The following is a 24,169-nucleotide window of genomic DNA, read 5'->3' on the forward strand; positions in this document are numbered from 1 at the left end:
CCTGTGAACACACCTGCTTCCTGATCTGAACTCAAGATGAAAACACATCACTTTCTGTTTGCAGTCCTGCCGAACCTGTGGGATGTCTCCCAGCTGCAAGTCAGAAGTAGCACTGTGCAAAGACGGTGTGATCTCTGCAATCAAACTCCGTGGCTGGTGGCCAAGCTCAGCTATATACTTGCTGTGTGTCCTTGGGCAGGTTACTGAGTGCCTCTGTGCTTGATTCATCTCATTCTGTAACATGGAGTTAATAACATCCCCTGCTTCACACAGTTTCCACACAGTTGTTGTGAGTACATCACACACACACACACACACACACACACACACACACACATGCACGCACACACGGGATGCCTGGGACACAGTAAGCAGTAGTTAAGGCCTGGATATTGATGTGGTGTATTCCTCAGATTGTAAATTGCTGTGTGCTTCCAAGTCCACTATGGCCTCAGCTTTAAGTTCTCTTTCAACCTCTGCTGGCAAGGTAAGCTTTCCGCCCAGGCACGCAGGTGCCAGCACCACCCTTTCTCAGCCCCAGCCCCATGCTCTACCCACCTGGAACCCTGCTTGACCTCCAGAAACCCAGCCCAGCCTTCCAGTTCCTCTTAAATCTCACTTCCTCGGCGACATTCCCTTGACGCGTTCTGGCTTCCCAAGCCATCTCTCCTCTCTCCCTGGCCTTCAGTCAATAGCCATCCACAGTTATGTGCATAGCAGAATCAGCAAGTTCTGGATGAATCCTGACCCCGCCAAACACTAACCATGCAACCCTCAGAGCTTACTGAGCTTCTGAGACCATCACTGGTCTTACTAGTATCTGTAAAATAACAATGATGGAGCAAAACCACAGCTCTCAAGTCTGAGTGTGCTTCAGATTCACCTGGGACCTTGTTAAAACTCAGATGGGCCTTGTCTCCAGGATCCGACCCAGCAGGTAGGGGCCTGGCCTGAGGACATGCATTTCTAACAAGCTGCCAGGTGATGCTGGGCTGAGAGCCGGCCGTTTTGAAGACCTTACAGGACTGTGGAGATAATTAAATGAAGTACTATTGAGAGAATGTTTGCTCAGTAACTGTTATGTAAAATATAACCTTTCCTTTCCTGCATGAAGTAGACTAAAAATAATAAACAAAAACAGCAGAAGTGCTCAGTTTTGATTTTGGCCCCATCCCATGAGTTCAGAGAACACCACATTGCATGCGGCATTTCTCGCTCTAGAGATAGGCGCTCAGATTGTGTGGGCATCGCCCTTACAATGCTTTCCTGGCACCCAATGTGATGGTTTTCAATTTTAGAGAAGAACTTAAACATTTGCATTACCCTGAAATGTAATCTCTTTATATAAAATACTGTTTTTAACGCGCTCCCACGCGCTGGGTGAGTTTTTAGCATGAGTCTGCTTATGGGAGGTCGTCCAACAGAATTCTTGTTTCCCTCAGTGTTTCCAACACCCGCATCCGAACCAAGAAGGTCAGAATCTTGGCCAGAGAGATTAGCAGATGCTTTTGTTAAAAGAATGAGTGTTGAGGGAAAGGGAAGTGATTATGGAGTGAAAAGCTACAGATCATAATTCCGTTGGCTGCAAGACATTTAATGCAGTCACCCACATGCCATTCACTCAGTCGGGATAAGCATGTTGTTTAATTTTAGAAAGGACTGCAGCAACAGCAACAGGGACCACCCAGAATGCAGCAGCATCAGCCAGAGCAGAGACCCGCTCCCACCTGGTGCTGCCACACTGGCCATCCTGAGAGAAGCCATTTCCTTCCAGAGTGAACCAGAGCTCGCTGAGCTCCCAGGGCCTTCCCCAGTGTCGTTCCTCTACGGAAAGGACCCAAGAAATGAGGCAGGTGGTCACAGCAACCCTTTGCTGGTGCAGAAAACTGGATGGAATCAGCCTCTATTCATCTTTATGAAGTTAGGGAGCAATATTTGGTGTTCGGTGGTCATCTGCTTTATAACGGGACCACCTTCGCACACAGGGCATGGGGCTTGTCTAGAAGGAAATATCAAGCTGTGACTTTCAATGGGCCCAGCGAGTCACCTGTCCTCAAAATAGCAAAAAGACAAGTCACATTTGTTGGCAGCTGCAGCTATTCTAAGACCAAGTTCCTTTCCAACCAAAATATCCTCTGAGGATTTTTGCTTATTTATAGTCATGAAAGTGTCCTTTGTAGTGGGAAGCAGGGGTGTGTGTGTGTCTTAAGTGACAAAGACCAGGGATGACTGAAGGAGAGGGGATGCAGTTGACTCCCAGTGTCCCTTGGACTCAACTCTGCACCTGTTTGAAGAGGGGCATCGAGACAGAGCTGCCGGGACTTCTCAGAGCCCGTAAGACCCTGATGAGAAGAAGAGCTGCTGGGGGGCTCAGCTGGAGCCACGGCCACCCATCCCATGCCGCTGTAACTCTTTTGTACAGAATCCATGCAACCCCCTGGCTTCCAGGATGAGAAAAGATTTAGGGCAGTGGTTCTCAAAGTCTAGTCCCAAGACCAGCACAGCAGCACCAGCAGCACCCTGAAAGTTGATATAAATGTAAATTTTATTGGCCCTCATAGTAACTCTAGGGATGGTACCAAGCAACTGGGATTTTAAGAAACCTTTCTGAGGATTCTGATGCACCTATGTTGGAATTGACCTACAAAATTTAAGGAGGCATTCACTTCCAGGTCCAGTCTGCATATGCATGAATTTTGAAATAGGGGCCACCTTAAATTGTGTGCCCTAGGCACATCACCTGCTTTTGTCACTCTCTCTGGGCCCTGAGGCCAATGCTTTAGAAGAATTTAATGACCAGAGCCCACCTTGGCACCAAATGTTCCTAAGGGGTGGTGAATGGTCTTCCAGGAGGCAGCCTTCTGAATAAGTGGGGATCAAAGCCCAAGGGAGTCACAGAGCAGACAGATTAGAGAGCACATGAGAGGTATATCTATGGGGACCCACTCCAGAAACTACTGGGGATCTCTTGGCCATGATGGGGGTTGGGGGTGCTTCAGAGGGAGACCTGGGCTTCTCCTGTCCCCTTGGAAAGTAGCGTTAGAGAACTTTTCACACTGGGAATTCACGTGGCAACATCTACTGTGTATCTGCTCATGAGACCCGCCCCTGAGCCCCTGATTCTCACAGGCTCATGCTCAGCGCAAACGAAGGTTTTATAAGCTTGGCTTTGCAAAAGAGAAATCATAGATTAAAAGGACGTGTATGCATGCATATGTGCATAGCCAATGGACAAAGACACTAGGGGGTGAGGGCATGTGCTGGGGGGTGGGAGTGGCTGGGGAGAGGTCAATGAGGGGAAAAGAAGACATATGTAATACTTTAATCAATAAAGCATAAAAAATTGTTAAATAATATGTGTCATCCAAGTTGATGGGTAGTGGACTGGGAATTAAACAAGCTTATTATTGCTCAAAGTTATTGACAGTCACACTGGGCTTAAAGGATTTCCTCAGGTGTGACTTCCACTTCCTCTCACGTCAGACAGCTGACTCGTCAGCATCCCTTTGCTCCTCCACACCTTGGACCCTGTCTCCTATTTCAATTCTTAGACCACATTCAATGATTATTTCTTTTGCCCTGGACTCCCATGGCTTATACAGCTCTCAGCAATCTTATCTCACTTCAGTGTATACATGAAACTGCCTCACCCATTCACCCACTGCCCATCTGTATGGCCGAATAACCAAGGGTGTGATAAAGAGTTTTGGAAGGAATAAAGCATTTATCGAGGGTGACTTGGCTCTTTGATAGTTTAGACTACCATGTCTTGCCTATCTCAAGTCCAAGGGGTTGCAAGAGATAAGAGTAGCTCCTGGAGAATGGGGTCTTGAGTGTGGAGAGCATGAGCCTGGAGATCCCACCTGCAGAGGAGGGAGATGGCTGCACACTGCATCCTGGAGGCTTAGGCAGACCAGTGCAAGTGCATGCTGGGAGTGCGCCCCTCTGGCCCCAACTGTGATTCCTCCAAGGGTGTTTGGCCCCCTTCTCCATCCTGCCCTTGCACTGCTGGGTACGGGGCAGTTCTGCAGCTGTAGCTTCCTAAAGCAAGCATTTTCCTGTTGCCAGAGCTGCAGCCAGGCCAAGGGATGCCAAGTCCTTTCTTCCCCAAGGCCAGAAAATTTGGGACTTGCCAATCATTAAGATAAAAATTGTTAGTTTAGGTCCTTGGTCCCTAGAAAGGAACTTTTCCTACTTTAACAAAAAAGATTGTCCCAAGGATGGTTTATGAATTAGTCGATTTCCTTAGGTGTGACTTCCACTTCCTCTCAAAGCATTGCACAGGCTGGGCAGTAGAGCTAGGCACCATCTCAAGGGGACATGCATGAAGGACCCCCACTGGAGAAAGTTCTTACGATTTTATAACATTATGTGCCTCTTCTATGAAGGCTACCTTGGTTTTCCCACCATGACCAGCAGTAGGAGCCTTTGCATGTGAATGATTGCCTGCTGCATGGAAGGGGAGCCCCTCTGCACAGCCTGAGAGAGCATTCTGAGGGAGAGCAGGAGAGGTTGGTAGGGCGGCCTCGCGAAGCCAAGGAGGAGGCGTGGGTCTCCATACAGACCCCATGAGGAAGGGGCAGAGAGGAGACTGGTCTGGGAGAGAAGAGACTCTTAGGCCAGATCAAAGGCTGCCCTCCATGAACTTTCCAGACAAGAACACAAGTAAGAAAAACCAGTCAGACTCTCCTCCACCCCATCTCTCCCAGCACACCCACCCCATCCTCAAGGGGCACGATCCTTGGAGGCAAAGACTGAGGCTGCCCTTAAACCAGGCTTACGTTAATTAACACATTAAAAATAAAACACAAAACTCAGAAACCATGGCCCTTTCCAACAAATATTAAGTGTAAGTTCAAGAGATATTTAATTAAGCAAACCTTTTTACCATGGCTTTCCCTTCTGTTAGAGACACTGTCTGGCAAATGAAGAAAAACATACCATTTACCCACAAAACTAAGCACAATGCCTTATTATTATACAATTAACCAAAACACAATTGTGTGTAATACAATTACACAGACTACAATCACACAAAAGTAATGATGCAGTGTAGATGGCAATGACTTTCTGTCAGCAAAAATGAGAGCTTCCTTGATTAGAAATTAAGGTATGGTTGGAGATTCCTGTTGATAAATGCTTCCTCTATTGATCTACACTTTGCAAAGCCTGTGCTGCCTGACGGAGCTCATCATCAGTAAAGACTACAGGGGCGGCAGCCACTGTGTGTAGTATCTTTTATTCTCAGGTCCTGAAACGAGCACATTGTAGTGAAGCACACATTTTATTACCCAGATGTCCAGCAGGTCAAATAGAAAAAAAAAAAGACAGCCCGGCTGGTGAGGCTCAGTGGTTGAGCATCAACGTATGAACCAGGAGGTCACGGTTTTATTCCCGGTCAGAGTACATGCCTGGGTTGCGGGCTCGATCCCCAGTGAGAAGCATACAGAAGGCAGCCAATCAATGATTCTCTCTCATCATTGATCTCTCTCTTCCCCTTCCTCCCTGAAATCAATAAAAATATATAAGAAATAAAGATAAAGTAGAAGAGCCAGGAAGTCTGTGCCATTCAATGGCCATCTCGTGTGCTGTGGTATTAGCAGAGAAACATTCTCATCAAGGTCCGCCAAATCACACTGGTCCTTCTGAGCATCAGAGGAGACTGTGTAGCTGACTTTGTGCTCACGGGAGGGACCTACTACTTCTCACTGCTCCTCCGGAACGGGGCAGTTACCTCAAGCTCAGGGATGGCTCTGCTTCTACCCATCTTTCTTACTATTCCCTGAGTCCTCTTTCAGTAGGCTGATCTGGCTGCTGTCCTTTCTGGTTTTTGCCTAGAGCATGAAGACAAATTCCAAAACTTTGGGCACTCAAAGTTCTCCATGTTAATACTGACCCCCCTCTCTAACCATATTCTCGCCATGTGCTGCACCACAGAGCCCTGCCATCCTCACTGAGCTGTATTTTATTAAGTCTAAGATACCATTATTTGTAAGACATGCCACTATTTTATATGCCAGTAAGGTAAGTAAATGTTGCCAATTAAACTATTACTATCAGCTTTAAATGTATCCAAATATTACAGATTCTAAAGTGAATCTGTAATATTTGTATTGAATTGATGAAATACTTGCAAGCATGGCCCTTCCTATTTCTGTGCCATTTGACAGGCTGCCTCCTGTCAACTCAGCCTCCCCCATACCCCCTCAGCCAGGTCTCCCAGTCCTGTAAGATTCAGCACAGCACACTTCCTGAAAACCATATTGCCTTCATTCTTCCTATGCCAGACAGAGTTGCTGCTGCCATATTTCATAGAAATAAGGGTGACTTCTTGGTCATTTATTGCCCTTCATTGTAATGGCTAATTTATTCCCTGATGAAAATTGAGTAAAGACCCTATTTCACTAACACATAGGCTTGCAACTAACACACATCATTCACCCATTTAATAGATGGTATTTTAACCAGGGCTAGTAGAATTGGAGAGAAGGAAGCAAGCACTAGAGAGGAAAATTGGGGAACATGATGAACCTTGTTGAAAATTCGGAATCACCCCTTTTAATTTTCTGCAGTGTGTCTTTGAATCTAGAAACTTCCAATAAAGAGGAGCCAGATCCCAGGAGAAAGAGAGACACAGAGCTCCTGCGGGATGTGTGGCTGCAGTGAATGTGCGGGTTCTCCCTGATGGGGTCTGGTCTCTGCTGGGCCCCAGAAGAAAAGACTCAGGGGCAGTGATCACCAAGGCTGGGCCCCGGGCCTGTCCATGTACAGAGGGTACTGCCCAACCTCTACTCTAGGATCCCAGAGGGCCCACGGCTCACCCCGTGGGAGAGGACACCACTGCACTGGAAAACAAGATGGTTCAGGAGAAAAGTGATTCCTCCCTCCTCTCCACTTTACTCTTAACTTCAGAGTAATCCAATGGCGTTTATGCACAAAACTTTAATCCTTTCACAAATTTGTAGTTTGATTTAATTTGCATATCCCACTTACTGCAAGTCAACATGAAGAGAGACTCAACTAATTTAAACCACTTTTCTCTGGATCTGAAATCCTTTCAGAGATATTTTCCATTAGGCAACTCAATTATATCTAAAGTGGCTAAAGTCAGTGGATTAGAATTTTGCTTAAAGAAACACATATTTAGAACAGTGAGAATGGGAAGAGGGGGTGGGAGAACAAGGGAGAAGAGACAATAATTACCTGTCTTTGATGCTACACAGATCAATGTGTAAGTCACTAAAATTCCCCAGGGAGCCTTGCTGAACTGAAATGAGGTCCTTGGGCTGGTTATCAATAAAGATGAGCCTCATGCAGCCTTGGAAAGCCTTGATAGGATTTAAGCATTGGGAAGCGGTGAGATTGTCAGGGCACCCTGTGGGGCAGAGGAAAAAAATGAAGAACACTGAGATGATCAGTCATTGCTCTGGAGACTTATCGATGGGAGACCTTGAGGTCTAATTATTGTGGTGCTTTTTCATTCACAGAAGTGCACACAGTTTAGTTGTAAATCATAGCATTTTCAGAGAGGGGACAGAATTGGTTCAAAAGGGGGCAACCTCCATCACTGAACAGAGCTAAAACCAAAAGTGTGGAAGGGAATATAAACACCATAACATGCGTCTTGTTCTTTATTTTTCCCTGCATCAGCTGTGTGCCAGTCTTCTGCCTGAGCCACTTCACTCATCCCAAGAACACAACACATTATCATTACCTGGGGATGTCAGTTCTGTCCTGAAACACACTTCTAACTGCACAATTCAATTCTGTATTAACTTTCAAAGGAAATTATGCTTTGGGTAAGAATGGTGATAGAGTGATTAGCTGGTTAATTGTCAGCATTAACAGGCTACATGCACCTGACAAAGGTACATGTAGAAACATAACTGGGATTTTGAAGTGATGTGCAAACTAAATCCAGACACTAAAGGGACTAAGGGTTGATATGCACACAGTTATTGGGCTGTAATAGCACGCACAAAAGGTTAACACTGTACCTTTTTAAAAAGGTGTTCTTTTAAAGACAATGCATCATATATATTTAGTATAGCCTGCCACCTGGACATCTACTCCTCATCAAGACAGGTAGAAAGCGAATAGGTATATCAGTGCTTGAGCTCCTTATAAACTACATACTAATTGCCTTAATAGGTTCAGACCATATGGGAATGCAAGCTTGAAAACATGGCAATAACCCATAAATAACTGGGAATTATTTCCGCCATCTCTAATAGACAGTCACTGCTGGGCTGAAGTCTGGCAGCTGGTTAACAGCCCACAAGCACACTCTATAAAGTGAAGAGAAATGTTACGACTTCTAATTGAGGTTGTAGAGAGAATTTATGTAAGTTGACTATTATTACTCAAACTCGTTTTTTACCTTCCTTTAAGTTTACAGTCTACTTGTGGGACATTTTTTTAAACCCTGCTCAAATCACAGATTCATCTTCACCTTCTGAGCACAGTGCCCTTAACAGTCACCTCCAAGGATACTTCTTCCACTGGGGCGGGGGGTATTTTTACTTTGAGGCATTCAGGTGCTCACACATCATAATGATTGCTCAGTATTTTTTAAAGAAATAAGTACAAGATCACTATTCTCTCTGTTAGAAGCATTACGTGTGATGCAAAATTATTTGCTTCTGTGCTACATGAGTTGGCATCCCTTCGCTTTTGTGCTACATGAGTTGGCATCCCTTTGCTGTGGATTCACCAGATCTGGGGTGAATCCTGGTTCTTCTACTCACACAAATTATTCCATCTAAGCAAATACCACTCTTACTTTCTGTGAAAGGGGCTACTATTACCTACTTCACAAAGTCACCACATGAATTAAACGAGCTAAAACACTTGCAGAGAAAGGAAGTGTTCTCCCTTTAAAGGACTTTGTTGTCATGTACACGTGGAGAAGATTTAGAGTGAGGGACAGAGTTCCTTCCTGAGGCCCTAAAATCAAAGGGCAAATAGATGATGGCTCCCACTGCTTCCCTCCTGGGGTACCCCCATGTGTGTACTGCTTCTGTGCAAAGTATCTCTTATATTTCAAAGCTTAACCAATTGTCACTGGTCTGAGAAAAGTGATTTGTAAATTCTATTGGAGACTGCACTTGATGATTTTACACACAATTTATCTTCAGTTTCCTAATGGAAAAAGGATTGGTGACCATAGACCAGGCTCAGTCCATGCCTACATTTACAAAGTTTGAAGCCAGTTTGTCCATTCCTTGCCAGATGGGAAGCCCTGTGTTACGCATGTACACCTTGACCTCAGGGAACTGTCCCAACAATTCTGCTCTGTCTTTCATCACCTAGATGAGGAAGTTCAGGGCCCATAACGTAAGTGTCTTGCTCGTGGTCAGACAGATACTGAGGTTAATTGCTCTTTATAGATTGTTTCTAAAATATAAACACATGGGCAGGAAATTAGGTATTATTTTTCTTAATGAAGGAAATTCCTTGAAAAATATATCTGCACATATGAAAATTCAGTAGGTGGCTAATTACATGTTTGCTTGTTTCTTTTTTGTGTGTTGTTGTTGTTTTGTTGTTGTTGTTATTTTTATCTGTGTGCCTGTGTTTTGCTGTAGGAAAGGCTCTGAGGATTCACCCAACATTGGAGAGGGTGGGGTCTCTGGCTGCTCCACAAGGAGCTACCTGCTCATGGGCCTCCTAGGTCTTCCTCAGGGGCATGGCCTCCAGGGAGGTGGGGACAGAGGCAGTAGGTGCAGAGGAGTGGCCTTGTGGGTGAGCGTGCTGGCTGTGCGTTCTCACGTGGATACTTCCTCTTTCAGGCACTGCTGACTGTTGGTGCTTTCTCCAAGTTTACAGCTGAGTTTCCCCTTTCAAATGTGATCAGGGAGCCTGCTGTGCTATAAAAATCTCCTTTGGATGAGTTACGTAACACCAGCTCTTATTGCTAGAGTCTTTTTTTTCCTCAGCACTGACCTAGATAATTTATATCTGCACAGCTGTGAGAGGGCTTGCTTCCCATTATTTTGGGCTTGGAGGTGGGTGTCTGTGCCTCTATGTATGTTTGGGGAGGTTGCCCCTGTGTGAGTGAGTGTGTGTGTATGTGTGTGTGTGTGTTGGAAGAATGGCCCAATTGACAAAGGAAGAATCATCATAGTAAAATAATTGCCCACTAGATTCTCCCTCCCTCCTTTATTTTCAACCTCAAAGCTGAGTAATTTACCTCCAAAGTAATAGCTATTTCCAGAATAAATCTGTATCCGGGTGGTGTCCGGAGCAGGGGACGCTGCATCGTTATCCAGGGAGAGAGTGATGCGGCTCCTCCTGGCGTTGATGCTGACTGAATGCCACAAGCCATCATTCAAGTTGCTGCCTGCAAAAGCAACAGGGAGAGCAGGTGTTGGGATGAATGGCCCAGAGCTCAGGGAGGGGGCTCCCGCTCCTTCCCAGCCAAGGTCCCTGTGCGTTCTCTGAGTGGTTCCCACTCATCATTTCGCTCAAACCAAACCCTCACAAGGGTCGTTTTTCTTTCTCTTTTGACCACATATTTCTATTTTTTTTAAGTGGCTAAACAACTTCAGCTGCTTGCTTTAACAACAAAAGGGGAAAACATAGATTAGCATGTGAACTACCAACCAAGGGCACGGAACACATTAATTGATCCCTTGAGATATAAATAGAGAGCAAAATGCTGAAAACAAAACAAAACAAAAACTCTCAAAATGTTCCTGGTCGTTTTATCTCTGGGTTGTCAGGTTACAGGCAATTTTTGTTTTCTGATATTTTTCTACTAATATATATGTAAATAAAGTATTTTTAAAGGCAAGGTAGAAGAGGAAAGCTAGAGCCCGAGGGTGTGCAGGCAGAGGAGGTCTGCTGTTGGAGAGACAGCAGACGGGCCAGTCCCCACCTCCCCTGGCCCCTGATGGGACACTGGCTGAGTGGCCACCTTCCCTGAGCTTCGGTTCTATTGCCTGTAAAGCCATCATTTCTACTCGGTGTCACTGTTAAGGGGATCAGTTACGGTCAGGTCTGGGCTGGATGGCGACATAGTAGGTATTTATTGAAAGTTCATCCCTCTCTTGTTCTTTGGCCTAGATATCTTTGGTGCATACTACATTGCTGGCAAACCTTACTAAGGAGACTATTGGAAATTAGTCGTGAGGGTAGCAATTATTTCCTCCAAAAGTTTGTCATCTGTGAAGGCTTTGCTACTGCAAAGGGCTTGCTGAAGGTCACAGTCCCTTAACCAGATGCATCGCCATGGTTGTCTATACAAGAATAGAGAGCCACACATTTCTACACACTCATGTATTCTACTCTGCTATTGTTGTCTTCCTTTACTTTGCCTCAGTTTCCTCTCCTGCAAAATAGGGATAATGGTTACACTTATAGGGTATTGTTAACAGAGCAGCATATGTCGAACAGTTTATATCACATCATAAGAAGACAATGCTAAAACAAATGGGCATACAGCCACTATAAGATGGTCCCTGCACTGGCGAGTGTAGACATTGACCTCGCATGGTTTCTCTCCTGGCTAGGCCATAGTTAAGAGAAGAGACATATGCAAAGTGGATGAAAGCCCTGTCCTTTGAGTATGTCAAGCTAGTGGGATAGACAGTGAAGCAGGCACTTGCAATTCTGGAGGAACAGTGAATGTGTGGCAAAGAGGAGAGAAGGAAGACCTAACCAACTCCATGTGAGGACCCTAAAAGGCTGCATGAAAGCGGGGGTAGCAGTTTAGGAATTCAAGAAAGAGAGTGTAACAGTTTAGGAATGCTTTGAAAAATGAGCAAGAGTTTGCCACTCCCAGAGCCAGAGTTCCAGGAGACGCAGAGCCTGCACAGAGAGCACGGCCTGGAGTGAGAGGCTGGGAGGACAGCAGGAAGGCAGGTGCACCCTGGGCCCCCACCTGCCGCGCTAAGGAAGGGGTTTCAACAAAGTGCTTTGACACGTGGTTCTGGAGGGTACTTTACCCAAGCCAGTTCTATCAGAATCTCTGAGGATGGGGCCCCAGGCAATTGCATTTTAAAATCCCTGGGTGATTCTAATGTCCAACTAGGAATGAAAATCACTGTTTTAGAACGTGGGAGTCCATGGGGTTCTTAAGCATTGGAATCACCTGGATTGAGGGGCACATTAAAAGACTCTGCGAGCTAAGAGGAGACAAGCTAGAAGCAGGACTGATGGGGCCTATTGCTTGCACAGCTCCAGGAGACAGAAGGACGAGGTCTCAGCCAGAGTAACACCAGTGAAAATGGACAGTAAGGGGTGGATTAAGAGCTATTCCCAGAGGCAGAAGAGATCAGACTTGGGAGAGCCTTCTGAAGCCTCCAGGAGAAACCAGCTAGGAAGAACTCGTTCAAAATCAGAGCAGAGGTCTGCAGGCTCCACAGGACAGCCACTGACATGCTTGTGCCTGAGCCCTGGATGTCTGGGGAAGCTGCCTGGGAGAACAAGACACAAGGCTGCAGGCCCAATTCCATGGCGGTGGACAGAATGTCCCACCTGCTCTGAACAGCCCAGATGGAGGGCCCCTCCTGCATTCGCAGCAGCTCCCTGGCAGCCAGTCTTTCCTGCAGCCCTGAACATCTATGGGGTAAAAAGGAGAACCCAGGGGCTGCTCATCCCGGTCCAGTCCCCTACCTTCCCCCAAAGGCCAGGGTTGGGCCCTAACCAAAGGGATTCCGCTAATGAGGTGGAGGGTCTGTCAGGTGTTTCCTGGGGATGAACATTTGAATACTCTCAGGAACATAGCCAGCTTTAGGGCATCACTTTTAAACTTCATTTGCATAGTACTTTAAATACATCTGCATAACATAATAAGGCTGCATTTGAGACAGACTATAGACTGTTTGGGTTGGGGGTCAGGAAGGATTTCTACAAAGAGGGTGTAAATAGGCCCTAAGGGCCAGCGCCCTCCTGGCATCAGGTACCCTACGGAAGAAATTACCTACAAAGGCCACAGGAAGTGTCCGTCTAATTAGAGATATGTTCTCTAATTACCTCACAGATGGACCAGGCTGAAGAGCAGAGTCTGCTCAGTGAGGTGGCAGGGCCAGAGAATCAGCATGATTCTGGGTCTCCTCTACGTCCCACATCACTATCCAGTTCTGTTTTTTTTTTCTTTAAATTGTTTTTATTTTAATTTTTCAATTAAAGTTGACATACAATATTGTATTTGTTTCATGTGTACAACCCACCGATTAGACATTATATAACTTACTAAGTGATCATCTCCATAAATCAAGTACCCATCTGACACCATACAGTTATTAAAATATTATTAAATATATTCCCTATGCTGTACTTTATATCCATGTGACTATTCTGTAACCACCAAATTGTTTTTCTTAATCATTACTTTTTCACCAATCCCCCCAATCCCCCTCCCATCTGCCAACCATCAAAATGTTCCTTGTATATATGAGTCTGTTTCTGTTCAGCTTATTCATTTATTTTATTTTTAGATTAAATTTTTGATATATATGTACTTATTACCATTTTATTATCCTTGTTTTCATCTTTTCTTCTTCTTAAAGAAGACCCTTGATTAAACATTCCTTGTAATACTGGTTTAGTGGTGATGAACTCCTTTAGCTTTTTCTTGTCTAGGAAACTCTTTATATGTCCTTCTATTCTAAATGAAGCTTTGCTGGTTAGAGTAATCTTGGTTATAGGTCCTTGCTTTTCATCACTTTGAATACTTCTTGCCAATGCCTTCTGGCCTGAAATGTTTCCGTTGAAAAATCATGAGTCTTATGGGAACTCCCTTGTAGGTAACTAACTGCTTTTCTCTTGCGGCTTTTAATATCCTCTCTGTCTATAACCTTTGGCATTTTAACTACGATGTCCCTTGGTGTGGGCTTCTTTGGGTTCATCTTGTTTTGGCTTTTCTGTGCTTCCTGGACTTGTATGCCTAGTTCTTTCACCAGGTTAAGGAAGTTTTGTTGTCATTCTTTTTTCAAAATAGGATTTCAATATCTTGCTCTCTCTTTTCGCCTTCTGGTACCCCCATGATGTGAATGTTGGTACACTTGAGGGTTCCAGAGGCTCCTTAAACTATCCTAATTTTTTGGATTCATTTTTCTTTTCGCTGTTCTATTTGAGTGTTTTCTGCTTCCTTATCTTCTAAACCTCTGATTTTATCCTCTGCTTCATTGTTGATTCCCTGTAATGTATTCTTCATTTCAGTTAATGTATTATTCATTTCTGACTGGTTCTTTTTTATGGCTTCTAGTTCCCTTTTTGTTACCTATCTGTTTAAATTCTCACTAAAATTATCTTCTCCTCCCCTAAGTCCATTGAGTATCCTTATAACCAGTATTTTGAACTTTGAATTGAATAGATTGCTTGTCTTCATTTTGTTTAGTTCTCTTTCTGGAGCTTTGTTCTGTTTTTTTTTTTATTTGAGGCATGTTTCTTTGTCTCCTCATATAGGCCACCATGCTGTATTTGTTTCTATGTACTAGGTAAGGTTTCTATGTTTCTTGGGCTTGATAGAGTGGCCTTATGTAGCAAGTATTCTGTAAGCTCCAGGTCACAGCTTCCTCGATCACTCCAGTTGTCTACTCCAACCCCCCTCAGAGTGGGTTGTGTATACCACCATCCTATTGTAGTTGAGCCTTGATTGCTGTTGGCATATCAAAGGGTGGAATTTGCCCCCAGGCCGATTGCCTGTAAGGACTGGCTTTGAGCACCATGGAGGGTCACCCCACTGAGCAGGACTTACTTCAACAGGGCTCCAGTGCCCCTTGAGTGTCCCTGTGGAGGTGGTTGGGTGGTGCTTTGACATGGTCTGAAGCTGTCCACCATATATGATGGCTCTGGGGCCTCCCAGGAGGTTCAGACCAAGGTCAGCCAGCACCATCTGTGTTCTTTCTGAGGCCACCCACCATGAGCTAAAAAGCAATCTGCAGATGGCTGTTACTTGTGCTGGGCTTGGAGGTTCCCAAGAGAAGCCAATTTGCAAACCAAGGTTGGCTGCCACTAGTGCCAACCCTGGGGCCGCTTAACAAGAGGCAAGGCACAGGCCAAGGCCAGATGCTGCTTGTTTGAAAGCTTTTGAAAAGTCTGAAGCATGATCCAAGATAGGCCATTTGTATGGTAAAACCACTGGAAATACTTTGGGTAAGCCCTTAGGTTGGATGGGGTGAGGTCTAGGGAGTCACCCAGGCAGGGTGGGCAGTGTTAGCCGGATATAATGCCTGCCTCTCAGCTCTGTTGAGGGAGGACTCAGAAAAAAGAAACATAATGGCCTCTGCCAGCACTTCTGTCTAGGAGAAAGCTGCCCTGCCAATCCTCACCCTGTTTATAGAAAAAGTATTCCCGTTAAGCGTCTGGTGCCTTTCACGCTATTGCCCCAGTGCTGGAGCTCAGAGGGAGTGAGCTCCAAGTCTGTGCATGGGCTCTTTAAGAGGAACACCTGGGGTCCCAGCAGCCTCCATCTCACTCAGCCACAATTCCCACTGCTTTTCACAGCCAGAATGTATTGGGTCTTCTCTTCCTGGCACTGGATTCCTGGGCTGAGGGGTCTGGTGTCGGGCTGGTGGAACCCCTCAGTTCTCAGGGGGAACCCCCTGCAGCTGAGATATCCTTTCCAATTTTTAACCACCACAGATGGGTGTGGAACCAGCCCTTTCCTTGTTTCTGCCCCTCCGACTAGTCTCAATGTGGCTTTTTCTTCATATCCTCAGTTTCCGGACTTCTGTTCAGCTAGATTTCAGATGGTTCTGAAAGATGGTTGGCCTGTAGCTTAGATGTAGTTTTGATGTGGTTGTGGGAGGATTAGAGTACAGTATTTACCTACCCAGCCATCTTTATCATAATTCCCTCTCCAAGTTTATCTTTAAAATCATTGTTTAATGAGGGTTTGCTTTCTTGCTTGTTTTTCTTTTTGGTCTGCTTTTCCATCTAATTTGATCTCTTTTGCTTTGTGCCTACATGGGCAGTAGTCCCTGTAGGGGGAGCCTGTGTGAAATCTTAGCTCTTTAGAGGAGAATTATTAGAACAGGAGCTCTTGATGCTGACCACACAAAGGGGTCACATGGGGAACTTCTGAGCAGAGAGGCCCTGAGCTCCATGGCAGGCTAATTAGTGCACCAGCTGGGGTGGCCCCTGGCCTCAGACATTTCAAAGATCCACAGAGATTCAACTGTGCAGCCACAGTGGAGAACTACTACTCTATTAGAGGTTTCAGAAGAGGAGGGAAAGGAGCTAGAAAAAAACAACAACAACGCTCAAGACTAGTTTAGCGCAGCTTACCTCGGAATAGATTCCAAAGTAAGCAAAATGGTATGTTTCTCCTAAAACCCTCTTTTTGCCTGGTACTCTTTTCCACTTTATTCTGTTAATGTTCCCAAATAACACCCCTGGAGGTTCTCAAGGTTTTGTTTTTAAGAATACTCTTTTGAAGGTACAGGCTTAAGTGCTATTAATTGTTCACAAATTAGGAAAAATCAATTCTATTAGGTAGCATTTCCCCCAAAACCTATCTGAAATAAATAGCACTGAGAAAACAGAGGTTTCAAAGGGGAGAACAGGAAAGCAGGTATGCCTTCATAGGGCAAAGCCTCCAGGGTTAGAAGAGCAAGGCAGTTGTGGAGTTAAGCTCTTATATGATTTAAGAGCTGAGGCCTCAAAGGTGGGACTTGGCTTCTGAGAAGACTGCCGGGTGATGACAAACATGAAACTTTCGCGGTTTAAGGTGATGTCAAATATCACTTGCCATCTCCAAGACTGGCAAGGAATAAAAACCAGCTACACTCTCAGTTGGCAGACAAATAGGGCAGGAGGCATCTGTTACCTTGCTGGAGGTAGCATACATTTGTACATCTTCCTGAAAGACAACATACTAATATCTGTCAATATGCCCAAAAAGTCATTCATCGTTTCCCATGAACTTTATTCTGAAGAATTCATCCTAAAACAGTAACAGAGCGACAGCCAAGATTTATAGTGCAGAGACTTCATAAAATCATTATTTATAATAGCAAAATTTCACAACTACCAATATTTCCAATAATAATAGATTAGTTAAATGAAATGTGGTATATTTAATGCTATGGCATATAGTGCAGTAATTAAAATCATAATGTCCAAGAATGCTAGTGATATGCTGATATGTGAAACCACGGGCTAAATAGCATAGGTCAGTGGTTGGCAAACTCATTAGTAAACAGAGCCAAATATCAAGTGTACAACGACTGAAATTTCTTTTGAGAGCCAAATTTTTTAAACTTAAACTTCTTCTAACGCCACTTCTTCAAAGTAGACTCGCCCAGGCCGTGGTATTTTGTGGAAGAGCCACACTCAAGGGGCCAAAGAGCCGCATGTGGCTCGCGAGCTGCAGTTTGCCAACCAGCGGCATAGGTAGTGTGGTTCTGGTTTTGTTAAAAATTGCTGCAAAGAGAACTACTGGAATGACATTGAATGATAGAATCACAGATTATTATTGTTTTTTCTTATACAGACTACTGGAATTTTCAGTTTCTGAAAATAAAATGTACAACATTCATAATTAATTTTTAAAGCTAACAAACTATTTAAACTGAGATAAGGATAGGAAAGAAATGTTTCATTCCTTTCCACTTCCTGCTCTTATTGCGTAAAGCAGAAGCTCCCAGATCCCGAGTTTGCCCAGGGCATTTGTAGAAAAGTCCTCACAGACAGGACAAGTAAGCTGCTCTGTGCTCACTCAGAAACAGAACCAAGACTAAAAAAAAGACAGTTGTCATGGTTGCAACTGAACTTGCAGAAGACCCAGTTGTAAAAAAAATAGCTAATAGTACATACTACCTGTACTGAATATCTACAGTGTGTCAGGCACTTTAAATATATAATTCCCAATTTTCACAAGAGTCCTGGAGACCAAGTTTTACTGTCCTCATGTTAGAGAAGCTAAAACAGAAAGTCAGTAGCTACCCAAGGTCCTATGGCTACTTAGGGGTGCAGCCAAAATTCAGAGGGAGGTATCAGGTGCCCAGACCGAGCTTCATCCTCTCTCCACACTTCCAAAGCCAGCCTTGCCCTTCTCTGGAATCCCCTCCAGGTGCAATTACCTCTGCAAGGTTCCATTTTCTGCTGTTGAATTCATTCATTCTTTCTTCCTTTGCACACAAATGCTTGTAGAGGCATTGTTCATAACACCTCCAAAGTGGAAATAACTCAAATGTGCATCAAGTGGTGAATGGATAAACAAATGTGGTGCCTCCATACAATGGAATATCATTCAGCCATAAAAATGTACTCACACATGTTACAACATAGATGAACCCTGAAAACATTTTTTGAGATAAAACTCACATACCATTATTTTAAACGTACAATGCAATGATTTTTAATATAGTCATTGAGTTAGGCAACCATCATAATGATTAATTTTAAAACATTTTATAACCCCCAAAAGAAATGTTGTAATATGTAGCTATCTAGCCCCACCTCCAGCGCTAGTCAGTCTACTTTCTGTCCCCATGGATTTGCCTATTCTCTGGACATTTCATTTAAATGAAACCATGCATGGTTTCCTTTGGTGACTGGCTTCTTTTGCTTAGCCCCGCCTCTGTCGCTCTTTCAACCAAATCCCTAACATGTCAGTGTCATGTTAGGGATTTATGGTTTGAAGGCAGAACGTGGGACGGGAGTGGCTGTCCAAAGTCCTCTAAGCATCTGTCCTTACAGGACATGTGGACATGCAAGGCTGCAGCCCAGGCCAAGGCGCTCTGAGGACTCTACTTTCAACCCCAGGAATAAATTGAGACAACTTTCTTTGATGCATTTATTCACCCATTACCTCTGGCTCAAGGCCCTGCCACTTATAATTGCTAGCAATTTAGACAAATTTCTTAATCTCTCTATACCTGCTTTCTCATCTGTAACAGAGCAACAGAATTGCCTGGCTTGACATGAACGTGTCTAGTCTTTATCTTCCACAGAAAACACAATAGAGCTGTGTGGTTTTTTTTTTTCCATATCCTGTCATAACTACCTTTATTTCATAGTTCAAAGATAGTTTCAATTTTTGAGAGAACTAAGTGGGGTTATATAAATAACTGAATAAGGTAGTTTTAAAATGTCAATTACATTATTTAAGAACATTTCACAGTTATTGGTACCATTATGCTACAATCTAGATCATGGGTCCCGTGTTTCTTGGAAACCATTTGTCTATAATTATAAAATTCTATTAACCCTTTCTTACATATATTAGATTGAAGTCACACATTTCTTAAATTCCATCTCCGACTTTTATTCTATCCCTTAGCAGTGCAGCTGTGGTTTTTGTGATGGGCTCCTTCTTTCCAGTCTCTGACCTCTTTCTGCTTCAGGGCACCTTGTTAGATTGAACTAACAAGCAGCTATTGTCAATTTCACAGCACAAAGTCCCTCTAGTCAGTCATGGAGCCCAGAGAAGGAAACTCACACTGCTTATCTTGACAATCCATGCCTTCTGAAATTAAGTTTCCACCTGTACTCTCAATCCTATTTTCAATATTCCTGCATAAATTCACTACTCTAGTGATGCTTGTGTGTTCAATATTCTCCATTTGAATGCACTTAATCGATTGCTGCTTCCACGCACAGCCTATGGGGCCCTCCCAGCTCTCCACTATCCAATTCCTCTCCCTGTCCTCCAGTGCCTAGCTTTTGTCCTAGTGCTTCCTTTCCCAAAGTATAGAACCAGGAAGCACAAATACACACACATGCACACTTTTTACTTTCTGTCGCTGTCACCTTGTATAGCAAAGGGCACACAAAAAGTGCTGAAAGACGGAATGAGTAAGTTAATAAACCATGCAATGAATGAAACAGATTTTCCCTGACCAAACCAGCATCTAGTGATTCCTCCTTCAAAATTCTTGTAGCAGCTGCTGTTTGATCTGCTAGTATACTCAGTTCATATTATGTGCTGCCTTATATTGTTCATTAATAGTTCATCTCTATAAGTCTTATCTCCCAAGGCGATTGCAGATTCCTGGGGGTCAGAGTACGAGCCAGGGTTTAGTTTTTGACCCCAGCATTCCCAGGCACACTGTGCCTCTCCACATGCTCAGTGATTGCCTGAGCATCACACCAGCTGAGTTCTGCTGCCCAGTGTCCTCGGCAGAGCCCCCTCGAGCATGGGCCATAACTCACAGGTAAACCTTCCCTAGCTCACCTGTCATGGTAACCTGAACCCTCAAAACCCTGGGCCAGCACAGGAGGGCCAAACAGCCGGGCTGCCTTCCGCTAGAGTCAGACAGGAAAGGAGAATGCCTGTGCTGGTGGCGAAGGCGACGTGAATGTTCAGCTCAAAGGTCTACGTGACAAAAATGTAGCTCAACTCAGAGACGGATAGTTCCCCGTCACCTTCGGGACAGAGCCCAAACGCCGTGTCCTTGACCAAAATACGGCTGCATCCTTTGTCTGCCCACCCTTGCCTCTGGCCCAGGTGTTCTCAGCCATCGCTGGGATCTAACCCTTCTAGATCTCCTCCCATTTCTCTCCATTTGGAGAGCATCTGTCTGTTCTTCTCTGTTTGGCCAAATTCTGTTCAGTTTTGAAAACCAAGCTGTGTCTTTCTCACCCCTAGGAATCCTTCCCTTTCTCACCCTTCCTGGAGCCTCTCCCCTGAGCTCCCACCCACACACCCGAGCTCCTGGAAGGCACACCTCCATCCTCAGGTCTGAATACAGCACCAGTACAACTTGACACGGCAACGGCCTCCTGAATTAAATGGAGGCAAAGTGAATTATATGAGAAAATCATGAAAGTAGGAACTGTGGAAGATCACAGGAGGTGATAGCAGATTTGACTATTCGATTATTCTGCCGTACTAATAAAAATCTAGATTCTTCTGTTGTTCTTTTCAGTAAGTGCTGAAGAACAAAGAGTAAGTTTTTAAAAATGTTTGTATCGGGGTCATTACTCAGACCTGAAAAAGCTAAAGATGCCAAAGACAGTACTACCTTGGTAAACCTTCCCAGGCTTTGCTGGATATCTGGACAGCCTGTGGTGACAGCCACAGCCTCATGGCTGCCTATTGTTTCACCCTCGCTAATGAGGTTTTCTCACCAACACTGTCTTAGCTAGCAGAGGATGAAGTTCACCAAGTTAACATTGTTTACTTGACGTGCAGATGATGACTAGATACAAATGGCTTATATGAAAAAGGGCAATATTTGGGGATCAGCACTACTGACTGCAGGGCTTCAGACTAAAACCGTCTGGCCACTAGTATTAATCAGGGTGTGTACTTCTGTCCTTCACGATGCAGCTCTCCCAGCTCTGGGAGCTCTGCTGGCCTTTACAGAATTAATGCTCCCCCCGACTGTAGCTCATTCCTGGGTTTGACACATTCTGCAGCATGTAATTGTTGTAACATGCATGTTTGTTAAAAATCACTATTAATTCCCTTTTCACTGTTACCAGTTTTACCTTTTAGAAATGTTTTGGAGGTCAGTTCTATTAGTGAATTCCTTCAGACAGTTGCTCACACATGTGATAAATAGTTGTTGAAGACCTGTAAGGTGTTCCACTCGGCCAGTGGTCAGCAAACCGCGGCTCGGGAGCCACATGCGGCTCTTTGGCCCCTTGAGCGTGGCTCTTCCACAAAATACCACGTGCAGGCGCGCACATACAGTGCGATTGAAACTTCCTGGCCCATGCGCAGAAGTCGGTTTTCGGCCTGGGCGAGTCTATTTTGAAGAAGTGGCATTAGAACACTCAAGGGGCCAAAGAGCCACATGTGGCTCGCGAGCTGTGGTTTGCGGACCACTGCACTAGGCCTTGGGCAAACAGTGGTTAGCAAGGCAGACAGAGCTCCTGTCTCCATGGACCTGTGAAACCTGGTGGTGAGAGGAGCCTTGGGCAACCAACTATAAACATATGATTAATACCCATTGTTATGGGCTGAATTGTGCCCCTCCCCAAATGCACATGCTGACGTCCTAACCCCCAGTGCCAAAGAATGTGCCTGAATTTGGAAACAGGGCCTTTCAGAGGTAATTAAGGTAAAATGAGTTCATATGAGCGGACTCAGATCCAATATGCTCAGTGTACTTGCAAGAAGAGGATATTAGGAAACAAATGGGCACAGAGGGAAGACCATGTGAAGGCACAAGGAGAAGACAGCCACCTACAAGCCAAGAGAGAGCCCTGAGGAGAAATTAACTCTAATGACACCTTGATCTTGAAATCCTATGCTCAAGAACTGGGAGACAATAAATTTCTAAGACACCTAATCTGCAATATTTTGTATGGCAGTCCTAGCAAACTAATGCATACAAATATACACATACTTAGGTTCGATGCTACAAAGAAAAATATCTAGAAAACTGGATAACAGGGCATCTGGCCTGCTGTTGGAAGGTTTCGTGAAAGAATAACAGTTGCGCCGAGGCCGGTTTGGCTCAGTGGATAGAGCGTCGGTCTGCGGACTGGAAGGTCCCGGGTTCGATTCCGGTCAAGGGCATGTGCATTGGTTGCGGGCACATCCCCCGGTGGGGGGTGTGCGGGAGGCGGCTGGTCGATGTCTCTCTCTCATCGATGTTTCTGGCTCTCTGTCCCTCTCCTTTCCTCTCTGTGAAAAATCAATAAAATAAATATTAAAAAAAACAAAAAAACAAACAGCAATCCTTCTGGCTCTTGACCTTTCTTTAAAAAAAAAAAAAAAAAGAATAACAGTTGCTATAAATTCTAAAGGATAAGTGGGATCCTGTTGACCAAAGCTGTAGAATGACTTATTTAATTTAAACACAAGAATCACCAAATAGATATCCTTTATCGCTGCTGATTAAGGTTATTTTATTAGAATTCCATCACCTTTTCAGCTAGAGAAAGAACAAGTCAGACACAGCAGTCTACTAAGTATAGAAAATTAACTACTGATTAGAATGGATTGCTTCATTGTTATTTTCGGAAAGCCTTCTCATTCTTACTATTCAAGGAACTGAGCAATACTGAGAAATTATAATGTGGTTGAGGAAATATGATGAACACCATTGCTTGTTCCTACTGAGCTGAGCTGGCTTTTTCAATAAGCCACTTACTTGCCTCAACTGAAAACTTCTCCATGGCAGCTGGTTGATCTCTAGACCTTTGCTAGTTGTGCTTCCTTTTGTCCAGGAATTCTGTGTCTGGTGATGGGCCTCACTTTCCTATAATCATTAGTGGTGCCCGGCTGCCCGGCAGAGGTCCTGTCTGGAGGCTTCCTCTCCCAGCTCTGGGTCCCATTAAGTGGTGCCGAGACTCATCCCCAAATGCTGGGAATTCCACTCTGTGATGGAAGCCCTAGTGACATGAGAGCAGCATGCAGTGAGGCTGGAAAGCTCTGAATGGAATACTCGTTAATGAAAAACCAAGAGTGGTTTCTCTGCCATTTGATCTTATGCTTGTTCTGCATCCTGCAGTGACATAAACACATAAAAACTCTCATCTATGAGAGAGCGTGTCCCACGTTCAAAGACCATTATTATGTCTCTGTCTTATTTTCTCTCCACATAAAGCAGCTCGAGTACCTGTATTAATATAATTTGAATGCCTTACATTTTCTGATAACCCCTCACCAACACTCTGCCCTGACTCTCCAAAGAGACAAACCAGGTGGTCTCCTTTACCTTTATAAAATTTCCCAAGTTTCAGTAATTCAGGTTGGTTTGGATAATACCAGACTCCATTCTAAGCATCGTCTTAAGAGTCTTTAAAATGACAGCTATTCCCTTCATTACGAAAGAGAACATGGTACCTATTGTTCAATGAACAGGTGTGGGTTTGAGAGACAGAGTCCCCCAGCACATGGTACCTCAGGAGAAGCACTAAAGAGCTGAGATTTAAGATGCTTATAGTAGGTTCCCTCTCCTTTCCTCTCTGAAATCAATAAAAAATATTTAAACATTAAAAAATAAATAAATAAAATGCTTATAGTAGGAAAACCAGATGTCGGTTCATTAATTGGAGGTTTGCCTGCATGGCTGCTCTGAGTCCTGAAGGGGGAAAGGGCAAGGCTCGCCATGCGGTGGGTCTCCTTGCGGGTATCGCCCCTGCTCCTGTGCAGCCCCCAGGTTTCCACGTGGGGTTAGGGCGCAGGGGTGGCCAGAGTGGGACTGACCCCGCAACAGAGGCCAGAGGCTTGGAAGCAGACAGCCTCCTCCTAGTGGCTGTGTCACCGAGTCCCCTTCCGTGCTTAGGTGATGCTCTTCCCAGAGAATCAACATCGAGT

General features: G+C 44.6%; 1 protein-coding gene across 2 annotated transcripts in view; it reads right to left on the bottom strand.

Moving 5' to 3' along the window:
* CNTNAP5 (contactin associated protein family member 5) overlaps positions 1-24,169 on the bottom strand; it is a gene marked incomplete at both ends in the record, with an annotated part of 850,484 nt that overhangs the window by 383,526 nt on the left and 442,789 nt on the right. For both annotated transcript variants that reach the window (XM_079783016.1, XM_079783015.1), the window contains 2 exons: positions 7,204-7,375; positions 10,193-10,342. In XM_079783016.1, the coding sequence (XP_079639142.1) occupies positions 7,204-7,375; positions 10,193-10,342 (322 nt within the window). The remainder of the gene's footprint in view (positions 1-7,203; positions 7,376-10,192; positions 10,343-24,169) is intronic.

Source organism: Cnephaeus nilssonii (assembly GCF_951640355.1).
Source record: "Cnephaeus nilssonii genome assembly, chromosome: 10".
In the NCBI taxonomy this organism is placed as follows: Eukaryota; Metazoa; Chordata; class Mammalia; order Chiroptera; family Vespertilionidae; genus Cnephaeus; species Cnephaeus nilssonii.